Source organism: Sebastes fasciatus, chromosome 19 (genome assembly GCF_043250625.1).
Source record: "Sebastes fasciatus isolate fSebFas1 chromosome 19, fSebFas1.pri, whole genome shotgun sequence".
Classification (NCBI taxonomy): Eukaryota; Metazoa; Chordata; class Actinopteri; order Perciformes; family Sebastidae; genus Sebastes; species Sebastes fasciatus.
This window is the reverse complement of record NC_133813.1, coordinates 1,844,756-1,862,794: the sequence shown is the minus strand read 5'-3', so window position 1 is coordinate 1,862,794 and position 18,039 is coordinate 1,844,756. Positions and strand designations below refer to the sequence as shown.

Genomic DNA, 18,039 nt, shown 5'->3' with positions numbered 1-18,039 from the left:
TCCACCTCCACCTCCAACGCCATCTCCGCCTTCGCCACCGCCACCGCCTCCGCCTCCGGGGGGCGATATCCGCCACCAAGCAGGTCCTCCAGGGCGCTCAGATGACTCAAGTAAATATTGATGTTGGCACTTTATGCACTTCAGTAACGGAGGAACGGAGGAACGGAGGAACGGAGGGAGGGAGGAACGGAGGGAGGGAGAGGACCAGTCAAGCAGCCGTTTTTTTTTCTCCTCTCATCACAGAATACATTCCCCGCCAAAGCCTCAAGGTCTGCTCCGCCGCCGCCGCCGAGAGAGAAGAAGAGGAGCGCCTCTCTCTTTGAGTCCAAAGAGATCCAAACAGAGCGAGGTGGCGGTGAGGAGGTGAGGAAGTGAGGAGGTGAGGAGGTGAGGGGGGTACAGGTGTATAGAGAGGGGATGGCGAGGGGGGGGGGGGGGATAAAGAGAAAGACCGGACAAGAGAGGACCGGAGGCGTCGTCACATTCATGCAGAGGTCCTTCACATGCTGAGTCCTCCGAATGCTCCTTCCTCTCCGTGAACTGGCGAGGTCCCATGGCAGACGCACAAACACGATGTCGCGCTTATGATTGGTCGAGTGTGTGTGTGTGTGTGTGTTGGTAAGAGACTGGTGGGCGTGGTCACACTGCGAGGAGGTGTGTGTGTGTGTGGGGGGAATCGGGAGGGGAGATGTCCTGATGAGGAGGAGGAGGAGGAGGAGGAGGAGGAGGAGGAGGAGGAGGAGGAGGAGGAGGAGGGATGCAGTGTGTGCGTGTGTGTGTGTAAAAGTGTATATGTGTGTGTGTGTATGTGTGTGTGTGTATTCACAGGCCATTGCTGTTGCGGTGTGTGAGAGGAGGTTTGGAGAGCTCCACCACTCCGGCCCGGCCTTTCCCGATGACTTTGGGGGCGCGGCGCAGCAGCTTCTGGGCTTCTGTGAACGCTTCGGTCAGCTCTTTCTTCCACTGCACGAACTCCGGATCGCTCTGCACACACACACACACACAGATAATGTATATATATATATATATATGTATATATAAATAAAGGGATCAGCTCCTTGTCTTTATCTCACTGTCCAGATCAGAAATAACCTCTGGCCCTGTTCAGCCCTGGTATCAACATGTGTCCTCAGTGATCTGATCACTAGTGGACAGCTCTAAGTACAGGTGTGAGCACTCTCTAGATGCACTAAGATCGGATCTTTCAGACCACATTCAGAGTCTGGTCTGGGCCACATATGACCACATTGTTTTAGCAGTGTGTAGTGAATGAGTCCTGGCCCACATTAAGGACCGCCTACTCATCTGACGTCCAGCTGGGATCCGTTGGGTCACTGAGCTCCTCAGGTGGATAAACCAGTAGACAGCATAGAAATGGCCATTGTGCTCCTAATAATCTAAATTTGGATTAATTAATATACACCAATCAGCCATAACATGAGGACAGCGTGGTCACCCTGACCCTGAATGATGGCATTCTAACAGACGTCCTCAGAGCTCATGTTAATACCAGGTGTGAACGGAGCCATAAGCGGGCCGGTGGTCCTACCTCACACTGCAGCACGAACTGCTTCCCTCCTTTGATGCGCAGCAGGATACACTTCTTGTCTTTAATCTGCGTTTCTTCCACCGTCACAATCTGCTCCATCGTCAGCAGGTTTTGCTGCGAACAAAATATGAAAAATGAGCCAAAGTAGAAGAAAAGAAAAGAAAAGCAGGGAGAACACAGAGGATGATGATGAAACATCAAGGCTGAGCTGATGGAGGGATCATCTCGTTAATGAAAACTAGGTTCACAAAGACCTGGTGTTCCACGATTAAAGATATCTGCATACCAAGTCAGAGTTTTTGTTGCAATACAAAACATGAATTATGTGGCTGCATGGATAACACTAGTCCCAGATGAATGACTGACGTTAGCATGAAGCTATCGTTTAGCTGCTCCATCACTACGGTCTAATCTGATACACCCTTTGTTTAACAGCCGTCCCAGATTCCACCCGCCACATTTCAAACTCTGCATCTCTGGGATTCTTTCATCTGCTTGTCTGAAGTGCTTTGTGCATGATGACGTTGGTTCATACGGTGGCTCTGAGTGGTCAAACAGCTCGGATGGATGAGAGCTGCTAATGAGTGTGTAAACGTGAGGTCTTATTTATTTTTAAATGTGCGTCAATTTCGGACGAAAAACGAGACCGCACTGTATCAACGTCCAATACTGTTGACAAAAGAAGACGAGACTAAAATGTAGTAAATCTCTCTTTATGTTACGCTTTTCTTTGACAAAGACGAGACGAAAATTCTCAGACTTCTAATCAGAGAGAAACTGAATGACGTGACTAAATATGATAAAAAACTAACGAGGACATTTGAAACAGGACGAAGACTAAATAAAAAGAAATAGCTGACATTAACAGCAGCTGATAGACTATTATATCTATTATATATATGACTTCTTACTGCAGTATATAGTTTATAGAAAGACTTGACTTCACACTTTTAAAGGGACTGTTTGTAACTTGTTCAGGTATAAATCATTGCAGGTCGGTGTCTCATGGTCTCTCGTGTGTCTTCGCTGTTCAGACTCAGACTCCAACACAAACTACAGTGAAGCACCCTGTTAAACAGTGTTGGCCGCGGTCGGAGGACGCGGGGGAGACCGTAGCTTTGGTCTGCTGTACTCTGCTCCTCTGCCTGCCTTCACTCACACACCACGCTCCTTCTCTCTCTCTCTCTCCACCTCTCACGTGCATGCTGCTCACTCCACACTGCAGAAGAGTTAGTTTAGCTCTGAGAATATCTAGTGAATGTTCAGTGGACGTTTGTGCAGAAATAACTGCTGCAGCTCCTCCAGACCAACAGAGGTTTCCCGTGTCTTGTGAAGTGACGGGGCTCCGCAGAGAGAAACGTTATCGTCTCCCCCGTTCCCTCCGGCCGCGGTCGGGAGGCTGAGGCAGGAAAAGCCAACACTAGGATCAGCATTGATTCATGGAGAGACCTTGGTCTGGTCAGCTAACATTACTGCCAAGCAGCTGAACTATAGAGTGATATTGTGCTTTTAGCTGACGTGTGTCTCCTCACTGTGTTGAGCGATGCTCCTTCATGTCTATGTAGAGCGAGCACAAGCGCCAGCAACAGGACGCTGACTTTAGTTGACTTAACGGCCACAGGTGAAGCTGTTAACAACACATTTAGGATTCTTACTAACAGTCCCTTTAAGCCTTTTTTCAGAGCGCTCTGACTTTTTTGTGCGATCCGAGCACTTTTAGTTGAACATCTCTGAACTTTTTGCCAGTTCCTATTTGTGCACACTATGAACTGCAGGTTCATTATTTACCGAGTTACATTCGAGGTAAAAAACGTCCAGCGATGGACTTAGACAATCGCAGATATATTCGTCCTATCGCCCGACATTCTGAGGATCTGAAGTTAAAGGAGCATCTTTATCTGGATGTTTATCTTTGATGGAGACGCTGAGTTACGACTCTGATAAGATGTCAGTCAGGGTTTTAAAGGGTTAACACAGCTTCAGAGTAAAAAGCTTCTGAACCACTTCCTGTTTGGTCTACTAGCAGGGCGGTAAACACTGAAGCTCTCTACGGAGTCTGAAGCAGGGAGGAGGACTACAGCTCTACACTAGACGGCTGAGGACACAGCGGGGACCTGGACCGTCGAGTCAACACTCACCCCGTCTCTCTGCATTTTAAAATGTCTTAACCACTTCTCCTTCAGTGTGGCGTCGGGACGGACAGATGGACAGACAGATGGACAGACAGACAGACAACGTTCATACACTGACTGACTGACAGACAGACAGCAGAGCGTCCTCTCCTTAGGACAGACGGACATTGACAGTGACAAGACAGGAACAATGTGGCGTGATTGAATGTGTTACCCGTGACTCGCCCTCTCCCCTCCACTCCACACGGTTGGGGAACAGGTAGAAGTAGCGGCGCTGCCACTGGGTCAGGAACGGGTTCCCCAGCTTCAGCATGTAGCCGTGCATTATGCAGTCCTTCCCGAAGGCGTAGTCTGCACACGGACGCGCACACACACACACACACACACACACACACACACACACACACACACACGGTTAGAATATAATAAATAAAGAGTTCGTTGTACGATCGTTGTCGTTAGCTGTCGTCATTACCCTCCTCGTGGCCCAGCTGCTTGTTCTTGGCCCTCTTGCGAGCCTCGTTCTTGTCCGTGTCCGAGTTGACGGCCTCGTAGACCGTCTCCGCCACTTCCTGCTGCCAGCGCTCCGATATGACCAGAGGGAAGTTCTTGTACAGCTCCTGGTCGCTGTCCAGCAACTAAAGGACAGACAGACGGAGAGAGATAGTGAACTCTGGGCCATCGGACATCTGCTAGTTTTGTCTGCAGTTTAAGTTTCATTTAGTTATTTTTTTTCATAGTTAATATTGAGTCAATATTATAATATTATTGAGTTTTTGTAGTTGATTTAGATATATATACATATATATATATATGTATATATATATGTATATATATATATATATATACATATATATATATATACATATATATATATATATATATAGGGCTGTCAATTGATTCAAATAGTTAATCGCGATTAATCGTAAATGAATTGCACAGTCTAAAAGGAAAGTTCATTTGTTTCTGTTTTTGAGGTGTTGATTCAGCTCTATGATCATTTTAGATGCTGTTTGTGCTGCGGTTGATTATAATGAGAGGTGTTTCCACTATTTTGTCCACCATGTTTATATTAGAGAAGACTAAAACACCTCTTAGTATAATGCAATAAACTAGAATTACTGCCTCGTGATTGCACGCCTACATCAAACCAGTCAAGCTGTAGTTTACATCCATGTCCGTCCTAAACGTCCTCACTTCATCATTTGATCCTGTCGGACATTTGTGTGAAATTGTCTTAATTAGCAGATGAATTCTGGAGTTGTGGACAACAATGTGTTTTGTGAGGTCACAGTCAAGTCCAAGTGGACGTGATATCTCAGGAACGCCTGGAGATTCCCTCCAGGCGTTCCTGAGATATCACGTCCACGAGAACGGTACAGACGGATGTACGGACAACCCGGAGACATAATGCCTCGTCAGTGAGTGTTCAGACTGCACTGATGTTGACTGGATGGACGTCGGGGGACTGCAGCTCTCACATTAGTATTATTACTCCACCGTCTGGGGAAACGTATACAAACCCTGCTTCTGTCTTTTATTTCTCTGCACTGAGCTTCAGAGGATGAATAACTGCTACTGCAGACACATTAACGCTAATGAAGGAAAAGAAAACTCACTTTCAAATCGCTTCAATCCAAACCAAACCCCTGATTATCATTCTGAAGATGTACCTGTAGTGAAAGTAATGTTAGGAAATAAACTGTCTGGAATCGAATGCAAACTACAGCCGCTCTGCACGGAGTCAGAGAGACCATGTGGCTTCCTTCCACGGCCTTCAACGGCACTAATCACTAAGGTACTTCATGGAAAGAATCCATCCAATAATCTAGTTTTACTTTTGTACGTCTCTTTGTAGACGGACGTTTTACGGGCGTCCGGTAGTCGCTTTCAGTCCAAAATGGCGGAGGCGTAGCTCTGCTGCTGGGCGCTGATGTTGACACGGAACAAACCACTGACTTTCACTTCTTATCAATTTACGTTCTTTATTATTTAATATGATTTATTATTCTTTCTCTCCTCATTTCTATAATGTATTTATAGATTTGATCTCACAGGGCATATGTCATATTTTAGTAGTAGTAGTTTAGTAGTGTTTTAAGTTGATTGCAGCTGTGTGCTAAACTTCCCTTTGGGGACATTAAAGTATATTTTATCTTATCTTATATGATCTTATCTTACTGCAGCGCATCCTGGATAGTTTGAGTAAAAACGCTGCGTTGGACACATCTGTTTACATCTGTTTAGTTTGAGCTGCGTTGGACACATCTGTTTACATCTGTTTACAGCGTCGGATACTTGAGGAGGGTCATGAATAAATAAAAGAGTACCTTGATGCCCTTGGTGTCCTCCTCATCAAAAGAGCCGATGTCAAAAGCATCTGCGGCGTTCACCTCTCCCCGGGGAGGAATTAAAGGAGGAGCGTACTACAGACGGAGGGAGAGGGAGAGAGAGAGAGAGAGAGAGAGAGAGAGGAGGGCTTAACAGAAGAAGAAGAAGAAGAAGAAATGTGCTGCAGGAGGAGAAACAAGTGACAAAAGGAGGAGAGCAAAACAACAAGGCCACAGTCCCACAGCAGTGCTCCCCTCAAGTGATGGGGTAACCATGGCAACTGTAAATGTACTGGACTAATGACTAGTGTGGCTCCATCCGACCGTCGCTTTAAACAGAGAGACGTGACCTGTTCTGCTGCAGACGGAGACCGCGGCTGACAATAATCTAGATTTCTTCTTCTGTGGTTTTACATCACAGCCAACCATGTCGTTGTGTTCTTAGAGACGCATCGATCCATCGACCTCCGGTCTCATATAGCCGGATAAATGTATGTGCGAACTCCAAATAAATAAGAGGTGGAATGCAAAGGGAAAATCGGGCAGAAATAAATACATAATGCATTAAAACACACATTTAAAACTAAATACAAAATAAAAGCAAAACTAAATAAATAAAGATTTAATGCAAAAAAATAAATAATAATAATAAATACATTTAAAAATTATTAAAAAATAAATGAAAAAATAAATAAATAAAAAGTAAATAAATAAATAAATTGAAAAATGTATCAAAATATATACATAAATAAATAAAAGGGAAAATTAAAGAGAAGAGTAAATAAATAAGGGGTGAAATGCAAAGGAAAAAATCATGCAGAAATAAATACATAAATAAATGCATAAATATATATAAATAAAAACACATTTAAAAAACAAATGCAAACTAAATAAAGGCAAAATAAATAAATGCTAAATAAATACTAAATAAATTAAAAAAATAATTAAAATATAAATAAATAAAAATAAAATAGAAGAGTATAAAATAAGGAAGAAATATCCATTTATGTCACAATTTATCAATTAATTAATGGCTAGACCTTTTGTCAATATAAATCTGGATGAAACACTCAACTCCTGTGTTTCTTTTTGGGCCTGAATGTTTAAATTTAAATTATACAATTGAGTTGTTTTTAATTGATTTAATACTGAACACAATGGTAGAATGTGATGGTGCACAGGGTACATGTCATAGCCAAAGGCTCCATTGTGTGCACCGAGCACTTTGGGTATCCATGTGTGCCAAATGGAGAGTTCTCCTGGTCCTATCCGGACTAAAACCTTTGTAGAATCTATGTGATTTGTGTTTTTTATATATGCTTTGGCACAGTTGTAGTCGAGGAGTAGCTGAATGAATTCAGTGGCATCTCCGTGCATGGCATCATGGCTATTATTCACTGTCTAATACCTCTCCATAGAGACCAAGATCATGCATATACACCTGCTAGTTGTGGAGCTATTACAGATTTATTTTGTCTAGGTGAACAACTCTTTCCAGCACCCAAGAGGTTAAACTACATAGTAGAAGAGGCGTTCAGATTTATTGTATCTTATAAAAAGGTAACAAACGGCTTCATTGGTCTTGAATTTATCGACCAAAACAACATTCAGCTCAGTTTCAATGAAGAAATGTTTTTTAAAAAAGCTGCAGCACAAAGAACAAACGGAGGATTGACGGAGGAGTCGATGCTCACTCACCTTCTGCAGGTACACCTGCTGCCAGTCGATGCCTTTGAAGAACTGGTGCTCCTTCACCTCAGGGGCTCTGTGGTGGAGAGAGGGAGAGGGAGAGGGAGAGGGAGAGGGAGAGAAGGGGGGAGCTTTGTCACACACCTTGTGTTGGTTTATATGTGTACACTAGGTGGCAGTGTTTGCCACATCTAACAACCACCCAGAGCAGACAGAGATCCATCACTGGGCTTCAGTCAGCAGCTGATCGGAGACGACAGCATTGATCAGATTAGTTATTAACTCAGCTTCTATCAGATCACTGGATGTCCGACTCTATCCGTCTCCACACCGCACCGCCCAGTGTTTCCAGCCCTAATGAGCACATCCAGCGGGCTGACTGATGAATTCATTTGCACGCCTTTGGGGGGGGGTTAATGTGGACTTCAGTGTGTGTTGATGTGTCGTACCCTCGGCCCTGACAGCCCAGCCTCTTGGATACGTCTCTCTGCAGCAGCCCCTCCAGCAGGTCTTTGAGCTCCGCAGTGAACGAGTCGGGCAGCTCCACATTCTGCCAGAGAAAAGGAGGGAGGGAACAAGGAGGGAGGAGACAAGGAGGGAAGAAACAAGGAGGGAGAGAGAGAGAGAACGGGGTGTTTTGAAAATGGACTTCTTAAACACCTTTTACAGTAGTACAGGGCACGGTCTGAAATTAACCTTTTTTTTATCTGACACTTTTGAAATCTCTGCGCTACATGAAGGAATAACATTTTGGATCTGATGTCATTCAATGTTCGATATATTTGACATAAAAAACATCTTCTCTCTCTAATATCTATTTTATATTGATGTGAAAACATCTCCTTCAAACATCTGGATTTATTCAAGTTTCTCACCAAAAACTTAATTTTACAAGATTACATTTAAACGCATCATGATAATTTACCTTCACCCAATAGTCATTTTGCTGAGCAGGCCGTGAACGCCTCATAATAATAACTCGATGGCACCTCCATTAACGTTAGTAGCTCCGTTATTTAACCAGTCAGGACTGAGCTGCTAACGGCTGATAACAGCTAACTTAACTAGCTCTCCTTCTGCTGATTTCAAAACAGGTTTGTTGTTCACAGTGTCGCATTATCAGGGAAAAAAATAGGGTGCGCCCCCTCAGGTTTAGTAGTAGTAGCGCCTCGCTTTTATGTGCTTTCCCAAACAAAACTGAAACATGATACAGCGTGCATATTCATCATTGTGCATGTGTAACTGTGGGAAAGCATCAATAAAAGGAATCGATAGTCACGGATGCATGAGATGCCAAGAAATCATACGTGAGTGGATTTATGGACATTTATTGATGATAAATAAACCTTTGAACTCTTGAATCTTGTTGAATCTGTCTCTTCAGTTGTTCAGCTTTATAGAACTACAATACTAAATTGTTGAAGTACTGCTTTTAAGTGACAGACAGGGACTTTTTAAACCTATATTTGCAAACTGTCTCCATTAAAAGTATGCCGAATTATGTATTAGTAGTTCCTGTCTGCAGTGTACTCATGGATGTACAGACAACTATCACTGGATTACTGTGATACTGAAGGAAAGTTAAAAACGTGATAAGTCTTAGGCGAGTTCTGCAGTTTGAGGAGCGACTGTCTTCTGTGATTTCTAAGCAGATTGATGCACGTTTATTCACGATGGACAGATATAATGATATCTTCTGGAAGTGCAAGTCACACTGAGTCTATAAATATGTGTATGATGTGTGTGTGTTTATATCAGACCGGGTTATGACTCTGATAAGAGGTGCGAATTTTGGCGCAAAGTTGCGCAATCAGGTAGTCAGGGTTTAAGAGCAGCCTCTGCCGGTTCATTCTCTCTCTGACGTGCTTTACGTTCTGCTTCGTGGGGACGTTTCCGAAAAGCAGAAGTGGCGTCTATCGGGATCTGTTCCATCCCTCCATCCCTCCCTCCCTCCATCCATCTCTTCCTGTTCTCAGCCGCCTGCTTCTATGGTGTTTATGTAATGAGACCATTCATCATGTTTAATAAACACAGAGACATATAGAGCAGTATTTTTAGCCCGGTCGGTGCTGAATCGCAGCCTCTCCTCTCCTCTCCTCTTCTCTATCTCTCTATCTCTCTCTCTCTCTCTCTCTCTCACACACACACACACACACACACACACACCCGTAGACGAGGATTAAGGGGATTAACCAGATTAAGTGGCTGGATTAAAATCCTAATCTGGATTTATTGTGATATGAAAGATCAGACTCTCTCTCTGTTTAAAGGTCCTGCTCAGCCAAACAGCAGTAGTACAGAGGGAGGGAGGGAGGGAGGGAGCAGCTTCTCTACGGCGTCATGTCCCGACAATAAACGGACTCAGAGATTTGGACGCTGTGATGGACGACTGCTGCTGCTGCTGGCGAGGAAGAGTGAAGACGAGCACATCTGTGAATCTGATGAAAACTCACTCCACAGTTTGTTGTTGTAAACTCGTCTGTGCTCAAACACGACAGTAGGGCGAGAATCTGCCGATACGATACGTATCATGATACGGGGGTAACGATTCAATATATGGCGATATATTGCGATTTAAAAAAATTTAATTTTAGGAAAACGGTCATAGTATAAAGAACACACCAGAAATAAATCATTTTAGAACAGGCGAATTATATATTGCATGCAAAAAACTGCATGATTTTACTGTCTGTTAGATAGTTACCGTCTGATTATCGCCGTCCAGACTAAAGTCACATTTATAACGTTACATGCAAAATGCTCCTGTGCAGTTGACAACTTTTTTCTAATGAAAGTAGCTAGAACTAGTGATGTGTGATGTGTCGGTCGCTCTTTTAGGTGAACGATGGGAGTTTGGGAGTTTTTTGTTTTTTATTAATTCAAGGCAGAATGATAGGATGATCTTCTCCGCGCCACGGACACTCCATGCACTGACTGTGACTGAATGTTGTGTTAATGACGTCTGTGGGACCAATCAGGTGATGAACAGACATGGATCATACCATCAAGCAGGGAGGGGCGGGGGTGGGCGGCGCGCTGACGGTCTACAGGTACAGAGCACAAGGGAGAGGAGGAGAGAGAGAGAGAGAGAGAGAGGAGTGCGCGGATAGCAGACAAGATGAGTGACAGTTGGACACGAAGCAGCATGTAAAATTATGATATTCTGGAAATGATAAGGTTCAGAATAATTATATTGAATAATTGAAGTGATATATGTGCACACATACTAGTCAGAGGTCAAACTGTGCTAAATTTGTCTGAATTATAAAAGGCAGAAGTGAAGTAAAACGAAGAGCCGTTTGGGAGCCGACTCTTCTTGGTGAGCTGAGCCAAATGATCTGGCTCACTAAAAAGAGCCGGACTTCCCATCACCAGCTAGAACAAGCTCCAAAAGTCACCAGATGACGTCATGCGCACATTTGCATATTGATGACATCATCACACATTAATTTGCATAAAGCTTGTGTCGGCTGCAGCGAGGGAGAGGCCGTGTGGACTGGGATTACTCTGAGCAGCTGCAACTAATGATTCATTCTCATCGTTGATTCATCCGTCGGTTATTTTCTCAATTAATCGATTAGTTGTTTGGTCTATAAAATGTTGATCAGTGTTTACCCAAAGCCCCAAGACGACGTCCTCAAATGTCTCGTTTTGTCCACAACTCAAAGATATTCAGTTTACCGTCACAGAGGAGGAAAGAAACCAGAACATATTCACATTTAAGAAGCTGCAATCAGAGAATTCAGACTACAATACTCAAACCAATTAATCAATTAGCAAAATAGTTGGCAATTAATTTAGTAGTTGACAACTAATTGATTAATCGTTGCAACTCTAACTGGGATTGAATATATTTATAGCTTTGAATCGTTGGGTAAATGAGTCGCCGGTAGCCTCCGAGGCGTTCCGGTCGTCAATAAAACCACTTGGGAACACTAGAGGAGGAAAAGTTGTCTGTTGTCTCTTTAAGATGAAAACGTGAAAACAAACATTCTGCTCAGTGAAGAACAAAAACACATTTTAGAGAGGAGAGGGACTTTAAATTTAATTAAAAATGAATAGATTGAAAACAGATGAAACTGTCTTTATTCTCCTTTAAAAGCACAGATCCCCGACTCTCGGAGTAAACCTGAGCTGGATGGGACTATAAATCCATCTGACCCCGGGGGTGTACTTTAACTTTCCAGCTTGGCTGCTAGCTCAGTTTATCTAAGCCGGGTTTCTGTCATACGCCTCATCTGCCGTGTCTTCCCATGACACAGCAGAGTAAACACACGGCCGAGTGTTGGATGGTAGCAGGCCGACTAAAGGATGACCCCAAAACAAAGACATCTATCTCTGTCAGGTCGACACATTTAGAAACTACAGTACAGTACGGAAGATGTAACCTGCCATAATCAAAAATAAATAAATGACTCAATAAATTAATAAATATGTGATTAAATGTAGCAAAAATATTATTAAAAATAAATGTAGCCATAAATTAACTGATAAAATGTGACATAAATTTATATTTCAGTTTTAATTTGCTTCTTTATTTATCTTTGTATTAATTCCCTTATTTATTTATACTTCTGTTTAATTTTCCTTTTATTTATATATGTATATATTTTTCAATATTTTTTAAATGTATTTTTGCATTTAGTTTTTTATATTTAAATGCATGTATTCTTTTATGTATTTATGCATTTATTTATTCATTTATTTCTGCACGATTCTTTAAATAAATTAAATGAATCATACTTTTATTAATTAATTCTTTTATGTATTTTTTAAATGTATGTACTTATTTATGTTTCTATCATTTGCATAATGAGGCAGAAATGCATAAAGAAATGTGTAAAGAAAAGAATACAGAAATAAATAAGTTAATGGAAATAAATAAGGGGTGAAATGCAAAGGGAAAATCATACATAAATAAAAACATTTAACAATATATATAAAATAAATTAAAAAATTAAAAATTAAAAAATACACAAGTAAATTTAAAAATTAATATAAATAAATAAATAAATAAATAAAATTGAAAATTAAACAGAAGAGTAAATAAATAAAGGAATTAATACACAGATAAATGAATAAAGAAGCAAATTAAAACAGAAACATCAAAATATGTCACATTTTATCAATTAATTAATGGCTACATTTATTTTGAATATTATTTTTGCAACATTTAATGAAATGTATTTATTTATCGATTCATTTATTTATTCATTTATTTTAGTATTTTTGTACAGGTTGCGTCCTCTCCAGTACAGTAGATCTAGCTCCTCCCAGGTATCTGTTCACACAGGGATATCAGGATCTGTGTGCATTTGGTATTACTGTAATGTAAACACGGGCCAAACCCGTGTGTTCAGGGTTAAGTAAAGACTCATATGTGCTTTACCGCGTGTTTACATAAAGACTCCTTGTAATATGTGCATCCGCCATCATGTGCACCTTTTGTAGCCGACTTCTAGGAAACATGAAGATGTGTCTTACCATGGTGAGCGTCATGCGGTCAATCTCATGTTTGTCTTTGGTCTTATGCTGTCTGAAAGGACTGTGCCTGCACAGGAGAGGAGAGGAGAGAGAGAGAGAGAGAGAGATGCTGATTCAGATCCTTTACTGCAGTAAAAGTACTAATACTACACTGTAAAAATACTCTATCACAAGTAAGTGTACTATGTCAAAAACATAGTTAGTAGTAGTTTAATTTATAACTAAACATCATATTTAATAAACTCCTCACATGTTTGTGTACAAACATTTAATTTGTAAAGTAACTAAAGCTGCCAGACAAATATAGTGAAGTACAAAGTACAATATTTACCTTTGAGATAAGTACAATTTGGAGCTGAAGGGAAAGTCAAATGTACGCTATATTTAGAATATTTATCTTGCTGTCAGAGAGCTTACAGTCTGTGTTTCCGACGGGGAACTGAAGCCGTTATCTATGCTTTCGCCAAAGCAACCAGACTCCATTGAAAGAAACTGTAATTTTCCCTCTGAGAACACAGGAGAGTTGCTGGTCTACCGCTGCCTCCTTCGTTAGTTTGTTTGTGTTATTGTGTGACTTTGGTGTTTTAAAGGGTTAGTTCGGATTCACCAAAGTCACACAATAACACAAACAAACTAACCGATGGAGCAGCGGTAGACCGGCAGCTCTCCTGTGTTCTGAGAAGTAAAATTGCATGTTTTTTCAATGGAGTCTGGTGGCTTTGTTTAGCTCCCGTGCTGCTACTCCATCTACTGCAGGTAATACACTGACTATGAAGCAGTACCTCATCCATCCCTTTAAAGTGAAGCAGTCTGGAGCCACTTTGTTCCTCTGAATGCTGAAGAAGCAGCTGAGCAGCTAAACTGTGACATTTTCTAAGGAGATTTTTACAAGACAAACACATTTTGATCCAGCAGAAGAGCCGGCAGCTCCTCTCCAGTGAGCGCTGCGTCTGAGGCCAACATATCAAGCAAACATATTTACGAGACAGAACAGAACAGCATCTCCAGCCAAGATGCAAAGAGCACCGTACTTCACTTAGCGAGAGGGATCAAATGACAACTGGCAGGCTTAATGGGAGAGTAGCAGCTTCCAAACTACATCTTCAATGAGTCTAATTGTTTAGCCGGAGCCAAACGACATCAAAATCCACCGCTGAGGGCCGGAAACCATGTCGATCAATAAATCCAAGTCTGAACTTCATGGATGCGAGCTTCTTTCAGGACAGGAAGGGGTTGTTTTGAAGCCTGAATCTATTCTGCAGGGGCATGTTGAGTTGTTTGGATGGATAGAGGTTCATTTTGTTACTCTAAAGCTGCACTGAGGCTCCACCAGACGGCAACTTGAATTTAGTGGAGGACAATATGATCAAGTCTTAAAATATGAGAGTGCATCGTTTGTGTAAACAGAAACATTTTGTGGAGGAACTATTTCTTGTTGCAGTGCAGCTTCCCGAAGTCTTGGCGTATGGATACACTGTCAAGAAATAGTTCCAACACGCAACCAAGTACCTTTATCTTTATATACTTTTACTTACTGTTTTACATCTCTGTATATGTATTTATTACTTCTCATTATACATATACAGTCACTACCATTCCTCTTTACATTACAGTTTATTAATTTTGCAATTATTGTGCACCCCAAATATATTTTATTTTATACATGTTATAATTTATCCTCATAATTTAACTTCTCAATTTTATTGTGTTTTTCTTTTTATACATATTTGTTTGATAATATATATAATTTGTTCTCATAAATTTACCACTTTTATCTTAGGGAATTTCTGAGTTTTTTCTTGTAAATTTATGACTTTATAATCTCTGAAGATATGCAAGTTTTTCTTCTCACAAATTTCAGATTTTTCTCTCATGAATCTACAAGTTTAATCTCAGTGAATATCTGAGTTTTTCCTGTAAATTTCTGAAATTAATTTCAGAACATTTTGGAATTTTTTCATGCAAATTTATGACTTCATAATATCAGAGAATATTCAAGTTTTTATTTCAACGAAAATTCGGATTTTTTTTCTCATAAATACCTTTTTCATCTTATAGAATATCTGTGTTTTTTTCTTGTAAATTTATGACTTTATAATTTCAGAAGATATTCCATTTCTTTTATCGTACATTTACCACCTCTTGCAAATTTGTGACTTATATCTCAGAGAAGTTCTGAGTTTTTTTCTCTCATAAATTTATGATTTTATAACCTCTGAGAATATCCAATGTTTTTCTTATAATTCTTATAATCTTTTTAATTAAATGTCAGATAATTTCTGTTTTTTTTTCCACATGAATTTACAATTTGAACCTCAGAGAATATCTGGATTTTTTTCTAGTAAATTGATGACTTTAATCTCAGAGAATTTCTACATTTTTCTTGCAAATTTATGTTTTTCTCGTAAATTTAAGTTTTTTCTGGGCTCAGTAATTTTTTTATTTTTTTTTACCTACAATGGCTGTAATATGCCGCTGTATGCAAAAAGACTCCTCTCATTGAAGATATGGCTGAATATTAGAATAAGCAGCACTAGCTGTAATCACCCTGATTCTCATATTCTGCTAAATGTTTACAGAGTGCGAGCTCAAATCTGATCTTCATGGATGAAAACTGATGTGATATTGTTCCCAACAGGATTCATGGGACTAAAACTAGTTGTATTATTCAGGATTTTGGAGCCGAGCGTTGAAACATTCCCGTCAGCTCTGCAGCCGCCAACCTTTCACTCTCTCTCTTTAAAGTGTTCAAACACACTGATCCAAACATCAATGGAGAGACGCGTCACACACTCTCCTCTCTCTATTTCTGCTCGCTCAGACCTCCAAACCATCACACACACACACACACACACACACACACACACACACACACACACACACACACACACACACACACACACACACACTTTCTGACCTACTGGGCCCAGACCTCTGGCATTTACACACTCCAGATCAAACAAACACACACACACAGGCACGCACACAAACCACATCAAACACACACCGAGCAGCAGAGACGGTGGAGAGCAGATTCAAAGAGGTTTTAACTCTGAGAGGGTCTGAGAGCAGACAGGAAGTAGAAATAGAAGAAGAAGAAGAAGAAGATGATGAGATTAGCTGGAGTGCTTTACCCTCGCAGGAGTTTGAAGAGCATGCAGCCTAAAGAGAACCAGTCGGCGCTGCTGTCGTACGCCGTCCCCTTCTGGAGAACCTCCGGAGCCATGTAGCCATGAGTCCCCCTGCAACCAACAACACTCTCATTAGTTTTTAACAGCTCCAGCATGAACAGTCAACGGCGTTCAGACAGGATTCATATCAGAGGAGAAGATGACTAATGAAACATTTCCCCTCGTCTCTCGTAACAACAGTTATTGTTATTCCGGACGGCGTTTAAAGCTTCTGGTAAATTGCAGGAGCTGCTGCTGTGGTACGCCGCGATGCTGCAGGAGGCTTACTGGTATTATTAATAAGATCAAGGATTATTATTTAGCTGTTAGTTTATTACGGTTGTGTATGTATTTGTTTTAGGGCTGTCAAAGTTAACTTGATAATAACGCGTTAACGCAAATTCATTTTAATGTCACTAATTTCTTTAACGCATTAACGCAATCGATAGTTCAGAGGTTGTTTCGGAGGGCTCAGAGTGAAGCTAGAGTGAAGATACTGGTGTCATACTAGCTTGTCATGAAGGAGGTTAAATGACGCTCCAAACTTACGCTAAATGTTGGCGAGATACTGGTATCATATGAAAATGACGGAAAAATATCTGGAAACTGACCGAAAAAATACAGAAGAAAAGTGTCCGAAAAATGACTGTAAAATATCCGAAGAATGTCTGAAAAAAAAGGCAAAAGAAAAGTCCTAAAAATGTCAAAAAGGTCCAAAAATTACTGAAAAAATGTCCTAAAAATGACTAAAATATCTGAAAAATAGGCAGAAGAAAAGTCAGAAAAATGTCCAAAAAATGACAGCAAAAAAACAACAACTAATAAATCCATCGGTACCAACCATGTTGTCATGAAGGAGGTTAAATAACGGGAAGTTACTAGTATCATATGAAACCATAAAGCCTAAAGGAATCCATCGGTACCGACCAATTTGCAGACCAGTATAACATAATGAAACCTGTCACACCTCATTTAAAATAGCCTTTTATTTGGGTTCAAACAGCTTTTTAAAACATGTTAAACCTCCTTTACAAAGATGTTTGTTGGGATTAACACTTAAAAATATCTCTAGTAATCTTACCAGTAACCGTTTTTCCACTTCAAAATTAATATTTTTATTCAAATTCAACACCTGCAATAAATCAATAGTCATTTTTGTTATATTGTTTTCAGGGCCGTCAAAGTAAACGCGATAAAAACATGATAACACAGATTTGTTTTAACGTCACTAATTTATTTAATGCAATCGATATATCGGAGGTTGAAGCGGCTCAGTTTTAAAGCTGGAGTGAAGATACTGGTATCATAGTAAACTATAAAACCTGATGAATCCATCGGTACCAACCAGGTCAGACTAGCTTGTCAAGAAAGAGGTTAAATAAGACTCCAAACTTACACCAACATTTTAAAGAGGAAAAAACTGTCGTGTCCATTTTCATGTAGAGCAACCGAATCCACACTCCGGAGGAAACGTTTATATAGTTGCATTAACTTATTAAATTATTCATATAAATCAATTCAGAGTGTTTCTCAAATGTTTCTTTGGAAGGATAAACCACAAACAGATAGAAAAACATCCTGAGAGATGAGAGATGTTTGTTGTGCTTCATTATTAATGCATTCACTTCTAAAATCCACTCTGAGAGACGCACAATAATGTCATCGATCTTCTCCTTTTTAAGGTC

The 18,039-nt window shown here is 40.6% G+C and overlaps 1 protein-coding gene across 2 annotated transcripts in view; it reads right to left on the bottom strand.

Moving 5' to 3' along the window:
- Window positions 1-387: 387 nt before the first annotated feature.
- Window positions 388-18,039, bottom strand: part of grk3 (G protein-coupled receptor kinase 3) — a 78,744-nt gene continuing 61,092 nt past the window's right edge. The window contains exons 13-22 of one of the 2 annotated variants that reach the window (XM_074618424.1): window positions 16,319-16,426; window positions 13,185-13,251; window positions 10,703-10,744; window positions 8,150-8,250; window positions 7,710-7,776; window positions 6,012-6,107; window positions 4,157-4,319; window positions 3,896-4,032; window positions 1,550-1,663; window positions 388-984 (exon numbers count right to left, since the gene is read on the bottom strand). In XM_074618424.1, the coding sequence (XP_074474525.1) occupies window positions 823-984; window positions 1,550-1,663; window positions 3,896-4,032; window positions 4,157-4,319; window positions 6,012-6,107; window positions 7,710-7,776; window positions 8,150-8,250; window positions 10,703-10,744; window positions 13,185-13,251; window positions 16,319-16,426 (1,057 nt within the window). In that variant the 3' untranslated portion in view covers window positions 388-822. The remainder of the gene's footprint in view (window positions 985-1,549; window positions 1,664-3,895; window positions 4,033-4,156; window positions 4,320-6,011; window positions 6,108-7,709; window positions 7,777-8,149; window positions 8,251-10,702; window positions 10,745-13,184; window positions 13,252-16,318; window positions 16,427-18,039) is intronic. The other variant, XM_074618425.1, reaches the window with a different exon arrangement.